The 18,855-nt window shown below is 36.3% G+C and overlaps 1 protein-coding gene across 2 annotated transcripts in view; it reads left to right on the plus strand.

Annotated features, from left to right (window-relative positions):
• The window catches only part of fancc (FA complementation group C), a 43,997-nt gene that overhangs the window by 19,360 nt on the left and 5,782 nt on the right, over positions 1–18,855 (plus strand). For both annotated transcript variants that reach the window (XM_041233469.1, XM_041233478.1), the window contains exons 5-11: positions 2,581–2,685; positions 3,057–3,121; positions 3,580–3,744; positions 11,479–11,635; positions 14,056–14,111; positions 16,859–16,958; positions 18,053–18,128. In XM_041233469.1, coding sequence (XP_041089403.1) covers positions 2,581–2,685; positions 3,057–3,121; positions 3,580–3,744; positions 11,479–11,635; positions 14,056–14,111; positions 16,859–16,958; positions 18,053–18,128 — 724 coding nt within the window. The remainder of the gene's footprint in view (positions 1–2,580; positions 2,686–3,056; positions 3,122–3,579; positions 3,745–11,478; positions 11,636–14,055; positions 14,112–16,858; positions 16,959–18,052; positions 18,129–18,855) is intronic.

Here is an 18,855-nt window from a genome sequence, read left to right on the forward strand (position 1 = left end):
TCTTTAAATTATTTACTTGATGAGCATTATTCTTGAATGTTAAAAATTAATTTCTGTTGCTGTGGTTAGTAAGGTAAAGCATGAAAGAAGGAGGGATTGAGAGAGAGAGGCTGTTTTGGCACAATTAAAATATCTGCAGACTTTGTTATGATTGGATGCGAGTGTGGAAATTGTTTTAATTGTGTTGTCGGCATCCTTCTCTTGGAATGGGTTGTATAAACAGAATCTGAGGTATTTTACCCCCCCCCCCCCCCCCCCCCCAAACATAGTAAAATGGAATATGTTCATATCTTATATTATCTTAATAATACCCTGTATTTGTGTAACACATAACAAGACAGTTGAAATGCCACATGACAAAACTGGTTGGTACTTTGTTGAAGGATAATATCTACATGTGCAGATGGAGTAAGATACACTGTGGGGGAGTTTGTAGCTTAGCTATCTCCAAGTCCTGATATTCAACCACTAGTCTACAACCTTTGTTGTAATTTTCATTCAACAAAAAAATATAGTGTTACATATCCCCACCTGTTGCTACAACTGTTTAACTATCTTTCATTGTTACCAACCTGATAACTTTTTACGCTCCTAGTTAAAGTCTGTTTCAAAGCTCTTTTCAAAATGTCCGCACTAGTGCAGATAGCATAAGGATTATTGCCCACATTGTCAAACAGGTAACACAGCAGTAACTGTCCGTGATGTGGTACGGAACAGAAAAGCCAGAGCACTTGTTTTTTTATTTTTTATTTTTTTTGCAGTGATTTAAAGGACAGATCTTAAATCCCAGTGCACTAGAGCGAGCGTTTTGAAAAGAACTTTGAAACAGACTTTGTAAAAAGTTGTCAGGATCTTAATAATGAAAGGAAAAATTACAGGCACGTTATGTAAACAGTTGTAGCAACATTTGGGGATGTGTAACACTATATTTCTCTTAACCCTGCTACTTACTCTTTTTAAGTGTGTATTAACAATGCCGTAATTTATTATGCACAATGTCCCAATAAAAAAAAGGCCATTGGGTTGCTTTTTTAAAATTTATTTTTTGTCATGAAAATGTATAATGGTCTTGAAAGCAGTGAAAGCAAAAATGTCCTTCTGTGCTGTTTTACGTCTAAAGTGGTATGTAGTATAAGAAATAAATGTAAGGTTATGCATTTTTACTGAATGATTAATGTTAATTTTTTGTCAGTGATTTTAAAACTACTAAATACTGTTATGTAATCACTGTGGAATTACAGCTTTGTGTAATTTAGATAACCTATGGAAAAACATAAATCTGTTTGGGAATTTCCGGAGAAAGAATCCAACATGGTGGGTTTACAATCTTTGTTAGAAATATAATTAAACTTAGATCTTGTTTGTCATGAAAATCAAGATTTAGGCCCTTCTCATGAATTGTCATATTTCTAGGTTAAGAATTGACCTACTCATCTACAGAATTTAGTTACAGTTGAAAGCAGCACAGCACTGAAGACCACTAGAGGGCAGACAAGAATGTGCAGGATTAGCTGCTCATAACTAAAACCAGCCTGCTGTCTCTGTGCTGTAGTATTTGTTTTTAATCAATAAAACTGGAAATGTCAGTTCATAAAAGTTATGAAACACAATCCATCCCCATAAAACTAATAACAACAATAACTTCATGGGAATAGGTGCGGGTTGTTCATGGTTTACCTTAAAATAATCTTTACTTCACTGTATATTGTATTACTGCACTTTTAAAGGTGTGCATGGTTGTACACCACACACTTTAGAGTATTGCATTAAACCAAAAGGCATTGAATCTATGGATATTTGGAAAAACATTTTGTAAACAAAAACAGTAGTGTCTGTATGCAAATACATTTTTGATCAATTCTGCTGTTCAAATTATGGAAGTTATTACATTTATACAGTTTAGTTACAATAAATTTAAAACCCTTTCACTAATAAAAAGATTTAAATGGATCCTGTTTTTTGGAGGTACAGGTGCAAACTCATTTGTTTTTGCAACCTGACAGAGATAGGTTAAACAATGGGAGTGCATGAATATATAGTATTGTGGCGAAACTCGGTTCCTGCAGGCAGGAGCTTCTCACAGGCGGAGGTCGGACACAAACCCGAGACCTAAAATTTTGAAGCATAGTGCCGATACCGCTGTACAAAAGAGTCGGACTGCCTTGAAGGAGCAGATATTGGGTTTATGTCTTTATGTTTAGATTGCGTCACCTACCAGCCCTGACCTCTACCCCTGTGTACACTACACTCTCCCCTGCCAGCCTCAAATCCTCCCTCGGACTTGCTCACTAGGCTACAGGCTTCCAAGTGTATGCCTGGCTACCTGCATCCCACCACTTACACCAGTGTGGCAAACAGATATCTGACTTATGTTTTGATGTTTAGAATGTGTCACCAACCAGCCCTGACCCCTACTCCCGCGCACGCTACAGTATGAACTAAATCAAAACATTATCATACTTTTTATAAACTGCTCATTTTTAAACCATTCTTTTGAGAAAGGTAGTTTCCATGAAAAGTAAATTTCTCCTTATTAAAACTTTACACTTGTATTAATCTAATCCCCCCTCCCCTTTTTAGAGCTTGATACGGCATCTTATTTCGGAATCTGAGACAGAGAACAATTCCTTCATGAAGATTCTGGGATATACATCGGAGGAGTATCATTCAAATGTAGTGAAATGTGTAAGTAGGATTTAAAAAAAACCAAACCAAAAAAAAAAAACTAAGACGTTTAGTTTCATATTGCTCCTAAAGTGAGATATTTTATTATGCTATTTTGGAATTTTGCAAAACATATATATATATATATATATATATATATATATATATATATATATATATATATATTAATATATTACCAATGTAAACGTATATCATGAGCAAACATTGCTAATGGTAAACCAGTTTGCAAAATGAAAGTTGGCTTTACTGGATTTTTTTCTTTCTTTCATGTAAAAGAAATAGAAATGTGCAAGTCAGATAGCAAAGTTAAAATTCTGCCACCGTTTCCCCTAGAGTGTGTGTTTAACGTGCCATTGGATTTTTCTTTACAGATGGTTTCATCATTAGTGACAGAGCTAAGAGAAAGCTGCTGTAATGGAATTCACATGCCTAAAAGGTGAGCATTGCAGATACACTGTTACCTAACAGTGCTGAGTTAATGTTGTTCTGCAAATAAACACATTCTTATTATGAAGAACATAAAAGACAAATAAATCAAGTAAAGAATAAGTACTAAACAGACTGTCAAGAACATGAAACAACCAATCGTCCATTTGGAGGTAAACTATATAAAGAAATATATCTACTTAATTTCACAAACAGCATTCCTAAACTGCAAGGAGATTCAGTTGTACATTAGTAGGGCAACATGGGGTAAACAGATTTGGCCATGAACTTGCCCAGGAATATTGATGTTATATCTTTTTGTATAGTGGGTTAGTCTCAGTTGGAAATAAAACACAGGATCTTCCATTTCAAAGGCATTAACAGTACTAGTTGATATTCTGTGTACTGTATTATGATGTAAACAAGTACATTTTTATTTTTCTAAAAGATACATGCTGTATTTTCCAGGTTTACACCTGATAGACTACACAGTCTGTCAGTTTTCTGTATACCTCTTGTCACTTGTTCGGAAGCTGCTCCCTTAATCGAAGCCCTGCTTACGTGTTGTGAATTTGGTTCAGGAGAGACACTCAGCGCAGACTTCTTAAAAGCTGTTGACACAGCACTGCTGCAGTAAGTACAATTATTAAACAAAGCAATACAACTTGCATTATTCACCACAAAGAATATGCCTTGGCTTTTATTCAAGGGGGAGGTGTACAGCTATGGCCAAAAGTTTTGCATCATCTAGAATTTTAGGATTGAGACAAAAAAAAAAATAAAAAAAAAAATATATATATATATTCTCAGCATCAAAAAGAAAATTCCTAATATTTTAAATAAAACCTTTAGTTTCGGAAAAAAATAAGGTATATAAATGATGGACATTGACTAAATGTTTTTAGTTTCTTTTTAATCACTCGATCATTCATCCTTGACCATGACACGCTTGAGTGACTTTGACTGAAGCATATGCACTTAATCACATAATTAATGAAACAGTTGATTGGAAGTTGATCGGAGTGATTTCAGCTGTTGAATTGCAAGCTTGAATAAAAACAATAAAGAAAATCACAGAAAAACAACAATATGCCACATCTGTCAAGAGAGCAGTGCCTTCGTGCAGTCGGCATGTTGGAGGCTGGACTAGGGCAGCGTGCTGTGGCTCACCGTCTTTGGTGCTCACAGCCAGCAATTTCAAACCTGCCGAGACGGTATAACCAATCTTTATTTTATATAGCTCCTTTCATAGTGGACCACCATCACAAAGCGCTTTACAAGATGCAGTAACAACAAGAAAATCCATCATACTTTAAATACAGAGAAATGCATAATACATGATATATAGTTTAAAAAAAAAAAGCATATACATTAAATACAGTGGAAAGTGCATAACACATGAAATAGTACATTAAACACAGTGGAAAGTGCATAACACATGATAGTAACATAATACGTGAAATAGTAGCAGCAATACAGCCGCTAATAGGCAGATTTAAGCAGTCGAAGTTCGAGGGTGTACCATGGGCAGTTTTGATCTTTTTTGACAGTTCTGGTTGTAAGCGGCGCAACAGTGTCAATGATATGAGTAACAGTGGCGTTGTAGAGGGTCACTGCATCATCAACTGACACACTCGGTCAATGACAGATCAATATGCAGCATCTTCTTTCGCACTGCTAGTCGAACAGCATCTGATACTGCAGGTCGTAACAATCCACGCATCAGCAGTTCAACTGTAAGAAGGCGGTTACACAGTCATCATCTACAGGCCAGACAACCATATAGGGGTCCGGTATATGGTGCACTGTCGCAACAGGATGAGGTGGTGCCAGCAACAGCTTAGGTGGACTCGCCTTCGGTGGAGCTGAGTCCTCTTCAGTGATGAATCAAGATTCTGCATAGGCTGCCCTGATGGACGTCAGCGAGTATGGCGTAGAAGTGGTGAATGATACGCTAATTGTTGTGTACGAGAAACCAATCGGTGGGGAGGTCCAAGTGTGATGGTCTGGGCAAGAGTGTCTAGTCACTACAGAACTCCGCTGGTAGTGATTGATGGCAACATGACTGCACAGTGATATGTTGACCAAGTCCTACGGCCTCACTCGGTGTCCTTCTTGCAAGTCCATCCTAATGTGACAACATTCCAGCAAGACAACACACGTCCACATGTTGCTCATGTCACGACAGTTTTCTTGCCGAATGTGAACTTGAGAGTCATGCCGTGGATGCCTTATTCCCCAGACCTGCGCCCAATTGAACATTTGTGGGATGAACATGGGCGACGTGTGGCTTCTAGAGCTCAGAGACCACTGAACGGACAGATGTTACAAGAGAAATGGGCCAGGATTCCACAAGACAACATCCAAAACCTGGTGCAAAGCATGCGTCGCACATGTACTGCTTGTATTGCTTCCAACAGTGGCCACACACGTTACCAACCTGTGACTTTCACAGTATCCCCCGTCCCCCCCATTACTTTAAACAATAAAACGTAAATTGTTGGTGAGCACAATAAAAAGTCACTGCACCTACTCTGAGACAGAGTTTGACTTATTTCACATTTCGATTCTCAAATATAAGTGATAAGTTTCTTTTGATGCTCAGTGTGTATATTCTGTTTTTGCCATATGTAGGGCCCTATGTTTTTCACTACCTTGTTCTTTTTAACCTGCAATTCTAAGCCTCCAGGGGCCGATTGTACTAAACCAGGCTCTGATCTTGATCCTATGACGTGTTGGGTTGCACTAAAAGGATCAGAGCTGATCTTGAGCTCAGTTTCAGCTCAAAATCTGATCCTATTTCGATCTTGCTTCAGACCAAGATCAGAGTGGGCTCAGAGCTTCATTAGACGTTTTGTAAATTAAATGTTTTTAGTTTTGAACAAAGGAATAAACAAAATAATGCAATCCCTCCATTTAAAACTCAGCTCTTATCCCAATCTGATCCTTCTTTATGGTTGATGGTTGCGAATTAAACTAATGAAACTCTAATATATATTAAACAACTGAGATGTTTGACAGACACCATCATAATATGTATAAATTTTTACAACTGCTAAAGTAATCTTTAAATAAGCACACTGTATTTAGATAATTGATTGACATAACGGTAACTTTATAAACTTTTCAAATATTTGCAAGATTTCACAAAAATATTTCCCTCAGATTATTATATGAAAACGGAGATACTTTAATGTTGTAGAAAACATTAACGTTATCAAAGTAACAGTGCATTTAAAAGTAGCAATAAATACTATATTACGAAAATATTGCTGTCAAGTCTATAATATATTCTGACTGATTACAATTAATCATTGGTTTAATCAGATTGAACACTGTCATGTTGTTTTTTTTAATTTTTTTTTTTTATGTTTTGGTCAATTCCCTTTTTTTCTTAATTAGCTTACCTTCTCTGGCAGCCTCGATCTCCCCCTTGTGTGTTTGGTGGCTATAATTTTGAGTGTGTCCGTCAGAAAATACACGTGAACTGTGAACGGTAACATTTATTATAAACTTTTTAGAAATGAAAAATAACAACAACCAGATATTAACATACTCAATCTGTTAATAGAACATTGAATTTTATAATTTTAAATCTCGTAGTTGCTTCTAATATGTTCTAGTATGGACGGGATTAAAAAAAACAAACAAAAAAAGTATGGACGGGATTTATGTTGTTTTAAATGAAATGTACTTGATATTCTGACATTCAGAATCTTTAAACACTGCGTCTTAAGTATTCGCTTCTCATTGGTCAGTTTCCCTAGTTACGGCATGCGCAACGCTAAAATCGGATAAAAAAAATCGGTGAGCCCGGATCCTGCCCTTTTATTTGATCTTGTTAGTACAACCAGACCCAGATGCCTGGGTAACCGCTTCAGCTAAACTGATCAAAAGAATAATTAAGTAATCAACTTCTTTTTTTTTTTTGTTTTTAATTTAGTCGTTGCCAATTATTTAAATTTTTCTCCCAATTTGAAATGGCCAATTATAGACTCAGCTCACCGCTACCGCCCCTGCGCTGACTCGGGAGCGGCAAAGACTAACATACGCTGTCCTACGAAGCGTGTGCCACCAGTCGACCGCTTCTTTACACACTGCGGATTCACCGTGCAGCCTCCCAGGATCTACAGCGTAGGAGGACAGTGCAGCTCCTGGGCAGCTAACAGGCAAGCCTGCAGGCACTCAGACAGACGGTAGGGGTCGCTGGTGCGTGGTGAGCCGAGGACACCCTGGCCGACCTAGACCCTCCCCCACCCTGGGCGGTGCTCAGCCAATTGAGCGCCGCCTCCTGGGAACTCCCGTCCACGGTCGGCTGTGGAATAGCCCTGACTCGAACTGGCGATGTCCCAGCTATAGGGTGCATCCTGCACACACGCAGAGCGCTTTTACTGGATGCGCCCATCGGGATCCCCAAAGTAATCAACTTCTGGCTAATTAGAAAACACCCCCGAATTATGAGGGACAAATATTGCCATTCTAGAAATTGATGCGTCTAAAGAAAAGGCTTACTCGAGACTTGCTGTTTTAGAACAAATAGATGCACTAACAAACTCCAAAAATTATTTGAGAGATTGCACACAGCAATATCCATCTGGTGTGCTGCACACTGATGGGTAGAACTTATTTTGAAAGCCGTAACATTAGAATTCATCAAACGTATAATAAAGTTGCAGAATTAATAAATATGTACTGAGCACTGGCATAGGAGTTGCACAGCACAGATGTCAAAATAGACAAACAGTGTGGTGTTAACTTTCCACAAAGTTTTAGAAAAATTGACAAGTTACTACAACCCTGATCAATGCAGAATAAAACAAAGTTTTATTTATCACGCTCACAAGTTTCACAGCAGTAAGGTAAGGTAAGCAGTAAGTTTTTCAGCAGTAAGGATTTTAGACCCACAACATGATTGTAGTTTGGATAAAGAACCCATCCTGTTAGATTCTATTCCAGGGTTTGATGTTAACTGTAAATCAGAAATGGAGGGATATCAACTATATGCAAAAGAAAACAGTAGTGGAATTTCTTTGATGGAATTTTTAGAGAAATGCAGAACTATTTCCCAATTTAGCAAGATAGGCTAAAAGGTATTTGTCAGTTGTTACCATTTCTGTGGATGCTGCAAAAGGTGTTTCTTCATATGGACACATTTTTACAGAGCAACTACAATCCATGAAAGAAGTCTGGGTTAACCAACTGACGATGCTTAAGTATAATAGCAAAATATAATGCACAACAACTGTGAATGGATTTTTTTTTTTTTTTTTACTTTCATGCAAACATAAGTAACACATCTTATGAACAACCTTTTTTCTTTTTTTTTTACATTATAGTCAAAAAACAAAACCAAACCACTAAAAAATAAATAAACACAGCTTACATATGTTACAAAATCTATCAAATATCCAGATTATAAAATGGTTATAATATCTATACAATTCAGAGATCTGTTGTTCTTTATAATTTATTATATTTATATATTATATATATATATATATATATATATATATATATATTGATATATATATATCTTCTGTTGACTAAATATATATTTCTGCCCAGATATCAAGAAAATGTAACACATTTTTTAACGAAATAATTTGCGTAAAAGTGTGTTGGTAAATTATAACCTGTAAATAATGTATTTACACTTGTTCTCTGAAATGATATTGAAAAAAACCTCCCTGTTAAAATGCTGTTATACGTATTCACAGGGATGTAAGGGTTAAATAAATGTCAATAGCCATCTACAGCGCTCTGTTTATTAATCTGTTACTATGTACTTTGTAGCAATGGGATGACCAATTCAGATGGTTAACGTAATGAGATGATTGTGTAATGATGGCTCACTACGTGCTAAAATTACAGGTTAAAAAACAAGTGAAAAACGCAGAGCCCTAGTTATATGGAAAACTACAAAGCGGTATGTAATTCAAAATGTTAACGTAACATTATTCTGCAGGTTTCATTCGACTCAAAATTTGTTCATTCTACAGGGTGATGCAAAACTTTTGGCCATAGCTGTATATGTTCTGGTGTTTACTGGCTATTTAGAGATGTTATTGTACACACAATATTGTGTGGGGAAAATGCAGAGTGGCTTAAAACATCCAGTGTCAGCCCAAATGTACTTTGTAAGAAACTATGCTGAAAATTTGTATTTTTTTCACAATACAGTGAAAGTGATCTTTAATATTAAATCTTAACAAGTTATCATTCTTTCCTTCTCTTTAAAGAAAACTGGGATGCCTAACAAGTACTAAGGAAATGCAATACTACTAATACTGTATTTATTACATAATACACTTTTATCATCAGTCTTTAAAGATTGTAAATAGATTTTGTTTGCCATTGTGATTGAGCCTAGGTTATTGAAAACTTGTCATGTTAAAATCATGTTTAAAATGTCTGATATTTCACGAAGCAAGAAGGGCCTCCACAATATGTGAAGTAGGTTTTTATAACCTGTGCAAGCGATGAGTTACTTGTATATATAAACATGAACAGCATCTAAGTTTGTCAGGGCTGGGTTTCTTTTATTTGTTTTTATGATTTTAATTTAGCTTGGTGATTTTTACTCAACAAAGCTCTTTATAAAACCATGTTTGTTGTTAACTGTTTTCCTTGTGCAAAGTCTTTTTTCTTGCATCTAATTTAATTTAAGCATTACAAAAACAAACCTCTAGTCAGTTCCTACTACGTCATTGCCTCACTCTAGTGTTTTACTGTTCTCACCCACATATGCAAAACCACATCCCCAGATTAGATTCACTATGGAATCTGATGAAAGCCACAACATTCTTTTCTTTCATGTTCTTGCTCACAGTGCACAGAACTGATTTGAGTTACCCTTTCTACATTTCGCATACAGGTGAGGGATTTTACCTATTTTATCTAAACTATAAGCTTGCTGAACTTGTAGTTTAAACATTTTTAAGTCATTTGGGATTATCATTAAAATATGTGAACATTGAGTCCTGGGTTTTTGAAAACTGATATCAGCTGCTGTGTGGTATAGTATTTTATATCAGTTAACCAATCCAAGTTTTATGTGTGTAACATTCATTCAAGATAAAAAAGGGGAGGGGGCATCTCTGGTTAGTCCCATAGAACAGACCGGTGTTCCTCCTGGTTTTTGTTCTAACTGTACACTAAATTAATTAATTAGACCAATTAAGTTTCTAATAAGCACTTAGAAGATAAGAGCCAAACAATGGTAATATGTACAATGGGCAAGGAAAGACAGACACAATTCATGTTATATATTAACCAATTAAATGTTATTTGCCCAATTTGTATGGCTACTAAAACACATACAGGTAATGACAATACAGAAATTAAATGCAAGAAGAAATGCTAGTTGGACAAGACAATAATGACACAAAACAAGTGTACTCTAATGAGAATTTAGAACAAGCTTGCTTCAAACTAAATTGCAGTATTCCTTATATTATGAAGTAATACAGTGCTCCCTCGCTATAAGGCTCTCGGTTATAGTGCGAATATAACGCTCCTACAACATGTCCCCCAATTCCCAATACTAGTGATTCATGCAATATTTCTACAGTACCGGTATTGTTCAAACTATAAACAACTTCTCAGTCTAACTTCCATTTCTGTCTCTCCGTTTTGATACAGTTTTGATTTGAACTGAAGAAAAGTTGTGCAGCCAAACCTGGGGCGAGCCCATTCCCTCTTCCCCTCTCCCAACCGCTCTCCTTCTTGCACTTGGTTTTCTTGTCTGTCGCTTCAACTGAACTCCAGAAGTTTACTTTTTTTTTTGTAAAAAAAAAATAGCGTTGATTACATGGTGCTTTATGCATGGTTAATTCATGGAAAGTTAAGTTTTTGCTTCACTACACATAGAGAGGGAGTTATTTTATTTTGTATTTTAGTCAGATGTGTTTTGTTATGTGTGCCGCAGTGCCCACCACCCCCTCCCCTGTTTATAACACTCTTCGGATACAACACTTATTTTGTGTGTCCCCCAAAGACCTGCGTTATAGCAAGGGAGCACTGTAATGTGTACTTAAAGTCTGTGGTCGAACATTCGGTGCATCCCATCCTCAGTGCAACATAGTCACAACATGTAGACCCAGTAGGCATTAGTCAACATCACAAAACCACCGCAACACAAATTCTTGAGAAAGGCCAGGGACTGAATGGCACAGTGTGTTCAGGTCAGAAGTGAGGTGTTCTCACAGAACTGCAGCCAGTGCCACTTCACTGACACTTCATGAGCATGAACTCTAAACTAACAAGAAAAAAATAAATAAATAAAAAGCATGTTACATGAATATGGCCTACAGTCATAGTCACCATTTTATTTGAAATCTTTTAATAATTGTTTTTTTGTTTTAAAAGGAAGAAGATTGGGCTGCAGGAAACGGTAACCATTGGCCTCTGGTTGCGCTACCTTCCCAGTCTTGAAAATGCCACAATACATCTAATTGAAACAGTTGTTTCAATTCCACACTTTTCTCCACAAGAAGTGGAAAGCTTAGTCAAGGATTCATTGCTGGTAGGTTGCTGAGAATTACAGATCTGTTACATGCTATTGGTTCGCTATATATTTTGTGTTTTTTACAAATTCAAAGATACATTGGTTATTCTGAAAGTAAACTTTAATTTAAAACTTCAGTATAAGTATAGTACAGTGAGCTAATTCTGTAGTTTGTACTTGTAGATATTTCTTAAACTGTTGATTTAGTATGAAGGAATTTGATACTATGTGTAATATACTTAGATTCCTTGATTAGTATAAGTGTGATGGTCTAGTGACTTGTGTTTTATGTGGTTAGGAATTAAATTAGGATTATGTCCTTTGGGTTCAGTCAGAATTAGCAGTGGAAATGTTACAGCCACAGACATGGCATGCTAATCTGTTTGTATTTTTTAATGGGTGCTGGGAGGGGGTTATTACTAAAGCACAGCATTCTGCAAATTCTGTTTGTTATATTAGCCTCTGTGCTGGTCTCAGTCGCTCCATATAAACAGTGCTGATATAACCTGTAATGATAGCCTGTTAGTGACCAATCATGTATTTTTGTATTGTTGGCTTCTCCAGGTCAATGGTAGTAATGTGTGGATGGTGTACTTTGTCTTTGCCTCCTTTTCTGTATCTTTTCATTATCAACAAAAATACATGATTGGCATTTTTAAATCATTGGTCACTAACAAGGCTGACATTGCGGTTTATATCAGCTCTGTTTACAGAGTGAATGAGACCAGCACAGAGGCTAAAATAAAATAAAAATACCCAACTGCAGCTGATTTTAATGCAACACAACTCACGTCCTGTCGTGTGTTATCCCTTATTTTACAAGCTGCTGTGTTGAGTGCCCATGAGGCAATACATGAAAACTCCCTAGTAAAGAATACATTTTAGACACTCAAACTATATATGATGGAGAGTTTATACCTTTGTTTTTGAACTTGGAGATATTCTCCATGTGCGTATTTTCTTCCTGTTTCTGTAGTTTGAGTTTTTAAGGTCTCAAATTCAAGCAGAAACATGGAAATCACATTTGAATGATTTGGAACATAGGTTAAACATTAATTTCAAGGTCCTTTTACAAGCGATTAGAGAACTCATATTGATCAATTGGGTTAATGGAAATCTCAGATCCATTTTTAATTATAATTAAGTCACTCCAAAGTGTTTATGTTGTGTCAGGGAAAAGATACATCTATTTCCACTATAGTCAACTTGCATTCCTATCGAGAATCATTGTTCAAACGTTTGCATTTATCAGAAGGATTGGAATTTAGAAAATACTAATTGTAGAGTACAAAATGCAAAATTCAAGATACACTTCTTACAGTTGCTCAGGACGGGTGTCAGACTGTGATTTAAGTAAATACCAAAAAAAAAAAAAAAAAATGAAACTGGTACTTGAAAATGAAATACAGGAGACCGAAAGAGAATTTTAAAACTTGCAGTGAATGGAAAAGGACACTAGATGTCATTACAAACTGTCTGTATTGGAGTACAGACAGAGTATTGTGTGTGTGTGTGTCATATTTACTTTCTGAAACTTGAGAAACTGTTTGTCTGTTTGTCAGCAGTCTGTTAGGCAGATTTTTCCAGAAGTCATAATAAAGGTATTTAATACCTGCAAATTCTATATTATGGTTTATTATCCCTTGATGGGGATTCAGTCTTAATCATAGAATCTAAAGTATATGTGGGTATATTGAGGTATATTGTCTCTTTGAAGCTTATTCTTTAAGGTACCTGGTCATGTGGCAGATGTAGGCCATCAGTGTAATAGCTATAACTTTATATTTACAGCCGAGGCATGGTATGTAAACTTGCTGTTCCAAAATACTCTTTCCTGCTTTTTGGGGTTAGCTTGTTTATGTCGATATGGGCTCTTACCATGTGGAGGTGCCCAGCAGCACGATGAAGGACAAACCTTTGGACTGAAACTGCATGTAGTGATCGGCATGAATATATGCGATTTGAAAACTATTGTTTTCGGCACTTCAAAGAATATTTACATTTTCAAACCTTGCAGTAATGGAGTAAAGTTTATTTCAACTCTGGCTCTGTGGCACAAGAATAATATGTTATGCACTGTGTAACGACTTAAAGAGCAGTTACATTTAATATCTATTACTCCTTAATTAGTGTTTCAGCAGGATTGTTTTTTAAATGAATAATTACTATAGATAAACAAAAGTTTGATGGATGTTTTTACCGTGTGTTGTGCCTTTAATTTTTAGCTGAGCAGAAGCTGAAAATCAGCGCTTGAGTTCACATGTTTCATTTTTTCCTGTGCTTTGTGAATGGTTTGTTTTAACAAATGTGTCTTACTGGAGTTATGTGTGTGTGAAGTTATGTGTGTGCAGTGTCTGCAAAGTAGATTTAAAAAATAAAAAAAAAGTTTGGCTTAGTTGATGTGCAACATAATTGCCTTTTTCCCATCCTTGTTTCAGCCCAAAGCTTCAGCCTGCCACCCTCACATTTTTATGATAGTAGGCGCTATTTTTAGGTAAGTAACTGCACTATATCCAGCATGCATTGAAGTATGATGTGAAATGAGTAAAGGACAGTTGTTCTGTGTGGTGTAACTTCAGATTTTGCCTAGATCAAAAAAAAGCTTAGATCAAATATGTGTTAAATTGAGTTGAATTACGTACTGGAACTGTGGGCATCTGTTCTTCTAATCATCTGCACGTTGTGTTTACTCTGCAAAGGAAAATGTTTTCCCTTTTAAGCAGTGTACTTTAATCTTAGAAAAATGTATTAAATGAGATTCTGAAAAAGCTCTTTTAAGTAGGTACATTGAACTGTGCAGAGCGAAAACAGGTTTCTACTGCAATCTCCTGCTTCATTTAACTCAGTATGACAACTGGGATTTTTTGTTTGGTAAATCCTTACTGAACATTGAAGCACAGTGGACCACTAAAGACACAGAAGCTAGTGAAATCAATCAATACAACCCTTTCTACATTATTATCCATTGTTTGGTGTCATATTCTGGTTTGAAAGAATTGGGGAAACAATGTGAGAAGCTTATATTTACATCCTGAAAGTTACATTTTGTACAAGTTGATATACCACACAAAAGGAAATAAGCCCATACTGTACTTATTGAGGGTCGGATTATCCCACAGGTAACCTGTTAACTGTTTTGCTACAGAACGTGTAGTAGCCTATGTTTCGGCACAGTTTTTATGACCACACGTATGGCCTTTGTTTTATGTACTTATTTAACTTTTTTCTGATTTTTATTTAGTTTATTTTAATTATTTTCTGGAATAGGTTTGGAATTAATTTGTTTGTGGGTATGGATAAGAATCTTTGCTTTTTAAAAAAAAAAATTCTCTGGTTGACAAATCTGTGGAAACGTCGTGCTCCCTCCTGCCATCAGACGGCGTCCTTTCTACTGTGAGTTGCATATGGTACTGCACATACATATCCAGTCCAATATTATGAATATAGGTTAGGCTGCGTTCAAAAATAGGTCTGTTAATTATTATTCATAATGGTTAAAGAATGAACAAATCAAGAAGATGCAGTTTTGTGTTTCAGTTCACAAGATAGGATATTAAAAATGTAAACTGCAAGTGGGTGAACTGGATTTAATAGTAAAACCAGGACACCTTGATTTAACAGTTAAACCATAAGAAACATGAATTCTCGAAGACATCACTAATAGTTTTACCACGTACTTCTCAGTGAGGTGGCATTTCTACAACATATCACTATGTTCAATTTATTTTACAGATAGTAGCAAAATAGAAATATCGGTGTTCTCGCACTAAAGACTTCAGTTCGTTTGCTGCTAGTGAAACGGTTAACAGGCTTGACAGCATCAGAGAGTCGAAAGCGGGGTTCAGACATTCCTGTACATCAGAACGCCTTTGCATGATACTTGAACCTTCAGGAAGTACTTTATGTGCTTATATCCTCTGTTTCTCCTTGTTTCTGTGGTATATCAACAAGCACACTGTAACTTTCAGGATGTAAATATAGTATAAGCTTCTCATGTCGTTTTCCTGTTCCATATTCATATCATATCAGTATATATCCATCCCCTTATATATATATATATATATATATATGAGAGTAAAATACATATAGTAACATATAGAATGGTTAAACTGTTTAGAAAATGCGAATCAGTTAAATAGAGTGCTGAACCTAAAAACTTTGAGTCAACATCTTATAGTTTTTAATTCGTTACAATTCCTTCAGTAGGGGCCGTGTTGCTATTTACTGTAGGCAATATTTTGTTGGTCCCTTTCCCTTGCTTTGTAGAGAAGAGTTTTTCTTCAGGGCAGCTGATTAAAGGCACCGGCAATTAAAAAAAAAAAAAAAAAAAAAAAAAAAAAACTTTACTGTACTTCACATACGTGGACCTGAACAGCTCCTCTTACTCTATTCAAATGTTGTGCTGAAAGTCCCACCTAAAAAAAAACAACAAAAAAAAAAACATTGGTTCTTTTTAATTTGTTGCTTAAGAATAAAAGGTATTATAACTTTAAAGCAGAAACTGCTACAAAGTCAAACTGAATTCTTACTGTATGAACGTGTGGGTAATTGACTGATCCGGTATACTGAAAAAGAAAATGAGGTATTAGGCTTCTTGAAGTAGGATTTGATATGGGGTGTTCCCTTTCAATCTCGAAATGTCAACCATTCCGAGTTGGGAAATGACCCTTGTGTCACATAACCTGAGCACATATTTAAAAAGCTGCCTGATAGGCCCAGTGTGACCACATGGCGGCTGAGAAGAGGCGGCTTCTTGTGTAAAAATGTATTTACCAGTGGGGTATGTATTTAAAGAGGATATTAGATGCACCACTGCTTAAATCATTAAATAAAATCAGCCCCTATACTGTATATCATATGTGGCCTTCTCCAAGTTAGACGGCCGAGGTGAAAAAAACAAAAAAAACAAAAAAAATAGCAACTAGTAAGTGTGATTTTAAAATAAATAAAAAGATAAGTAAATAATACATATCCTGCTCCTTGAAACTGAGGAACCATTGAGAAGTGTTTGCATTGTCCAGTATACTTTTATAACACTTCCCTTTCCTGGTTCACTTATATGCACACTTAAGTTTATTAAATATCTTAAGTCAAACCTGCAAGTTGTCTTAATTAAAAAAGCAGCTACAGTATTTAAATAGTAGACTGTTTTGAGACTTGAGAGTTGGTCTTAAGTACCAGTTTTGATTGTTTTATGAATTTACTGTCTAACCTGTCTAATTGTGGCCTCTTCGTGCACAGGAACATACTGCTGGAGTCTGATGGAAACCTTTTAGTACAGACACTCATACAGATGTTTACTCGGAGCTTCTTGCAGGCACTGCTATTTGGGGAAGCACAGGTACAGTAGGTGGCGCAAGAATGCACATCTTGAAAGATAACTACACATTTAACATTTATCATTATTATTATTTTTTTAAATTTAGTGGTCACCAATAATTTTATTGTTTTCTCCCCAATTTAGTAATATCCAGTTATTTTTAGGCTCAGCTCACCGCTACCACCCCTGCGCTGACTTGGGAGGGACGAAGACGAACACACGCTGTCCTCTGAAGTGTGTGTCGTCCGCCACCCACTTCTTTACACACTGCAGACTCACCATGCAGCCACCCAGAGCTACAGAGTCGGAGGACAACGCAGCCCTGGGCAGCTTACAGGCAAACCCACAGGCACCCTGCCAGACCACAGAGGTCGCTGGTGTGTGGTGAGCCGAGGACACCCTGGCCAACATAGCATTCCCTCTAATTGGCGCTCGGCCAATTGAGCGCCGCCCTCTGGGAGACTCGAACCGGCAACGTCCAGACTATAGGGCGCACTCCACGCAGAATGCTTTTACGGAATGCGCCACTCAGGAGCCCCCACACTTAACATATTTACACATATACACAAATGGTGGAGGTGTGCCTTGTTTTGTCCTTGATACAGCTCATCTATCCCTATGGATGTGTGAAAATAGGAATGTATTATGAGGATAGATGCACTGTTCTGTGATGCTGCATGTGAAAATATGTGCATGGTATTTCTCCTCCCTGTCCACAAGTTATTTTGATGTGAGAGAGCTTACATTTTTTATTGTACCCTTCACATGTGCAGTGTCTCAAAGTGCTTTGCAGTCACTGTAGGACTGGTCATATATTTGGATTTGGTGCTTTTTTGCAAAGCCCCCTGTCATGTGAAGAAGCCCACCAGCATTTTACAATATATTTGAATATCTGAATAATTAGCTTTCTACTCCCAACTGGCTTCAATAGTAAAATCATTTTAAAGAGCAATGTAGGGGCCTGAATACTGTAGTGAACTGTTTATTAATGTATTGTCCATTTATGTTCTGCCAGTGGCCCATTAAACTACACAGTAGAAGGGTCATTAAAGTAATTGGTTGACTAGTTATCTTAACTTCTGCTTCTGAACATTTTTTATTCTTCTTTTTTTCAGGATAAGCCTCCCTTGAAGGCTTTCTTTCCTCACAGTCCACAGCCTCTATTGATGGCACTTCTAAAGCATCCCTCTGGTACTTTGTTTTTCACTGGTTCAATCCACATTTGTGATTTATGTGATCATTTAGCATGTTTTAATGTACGATGGACACAATTGTTGTTGTGCAGTAGAATATACTTGCTTCACTTGATGATGTCCTAGATTATCAGCTTGTTTATTTTTTTAATTCTTTTTTTTTTCTGAGCTTTTGACATGGGAAATAAATAAACATGTCATTTTAATTTTCTATTTAAGTCCAATAACTAGGGCTGTGGTTTTTACTGTAAAAAATGGCTTATTTCATGTATTTGATAGATATTTCATGATTAAACATAATAGTTATTATAAAATGCTAAATTGTAGAATATTTAATTTTTTATGTCCACCTTTTAAGGACATTCTATTTTTGCCCTCATGGAATTATAAATAAATGTAAAAATAACAAGAGCCATGTGAAATGTCCCCTTCTTGTACTGGACTGAGCTATTAACAAAAATATTTCCAATCTTTGATGCAGCTGGTGTTTTATTTTTTTGGTGAAGACATTTTAAAGAAGTCGTGCTGCTCTGTGCAGTGTGTTCAATTATTTACGTGGAGGCAAACTAAACCGGCTGCCAGGTTCCTAAATACAGTTTGCTGCATTTTATTAAGTGATGCAAAAAATATGTGTATTTCTTTCAGAAATGGGAATTTTCACATTTTACATGACAAGGGGTAAACTTTACAGAAATCATGAAAACAGTTAAAAAATACAGCCTTAC

This window comes from Polyodon spathula, chromosome 2 (assembly GCF_017654505.1).
Source record: "Polyodon spathula isolate WHYD16114869_AA chromosome 2, ASM1765450v1, whole genome shotgun sequence".
Lineage (NCBI taxonomy): Eukaryota > Metazoa > Chordata > Actinopteri > Acipenseriformes > Polyodontidae > Polyodon > Polyodon spathula.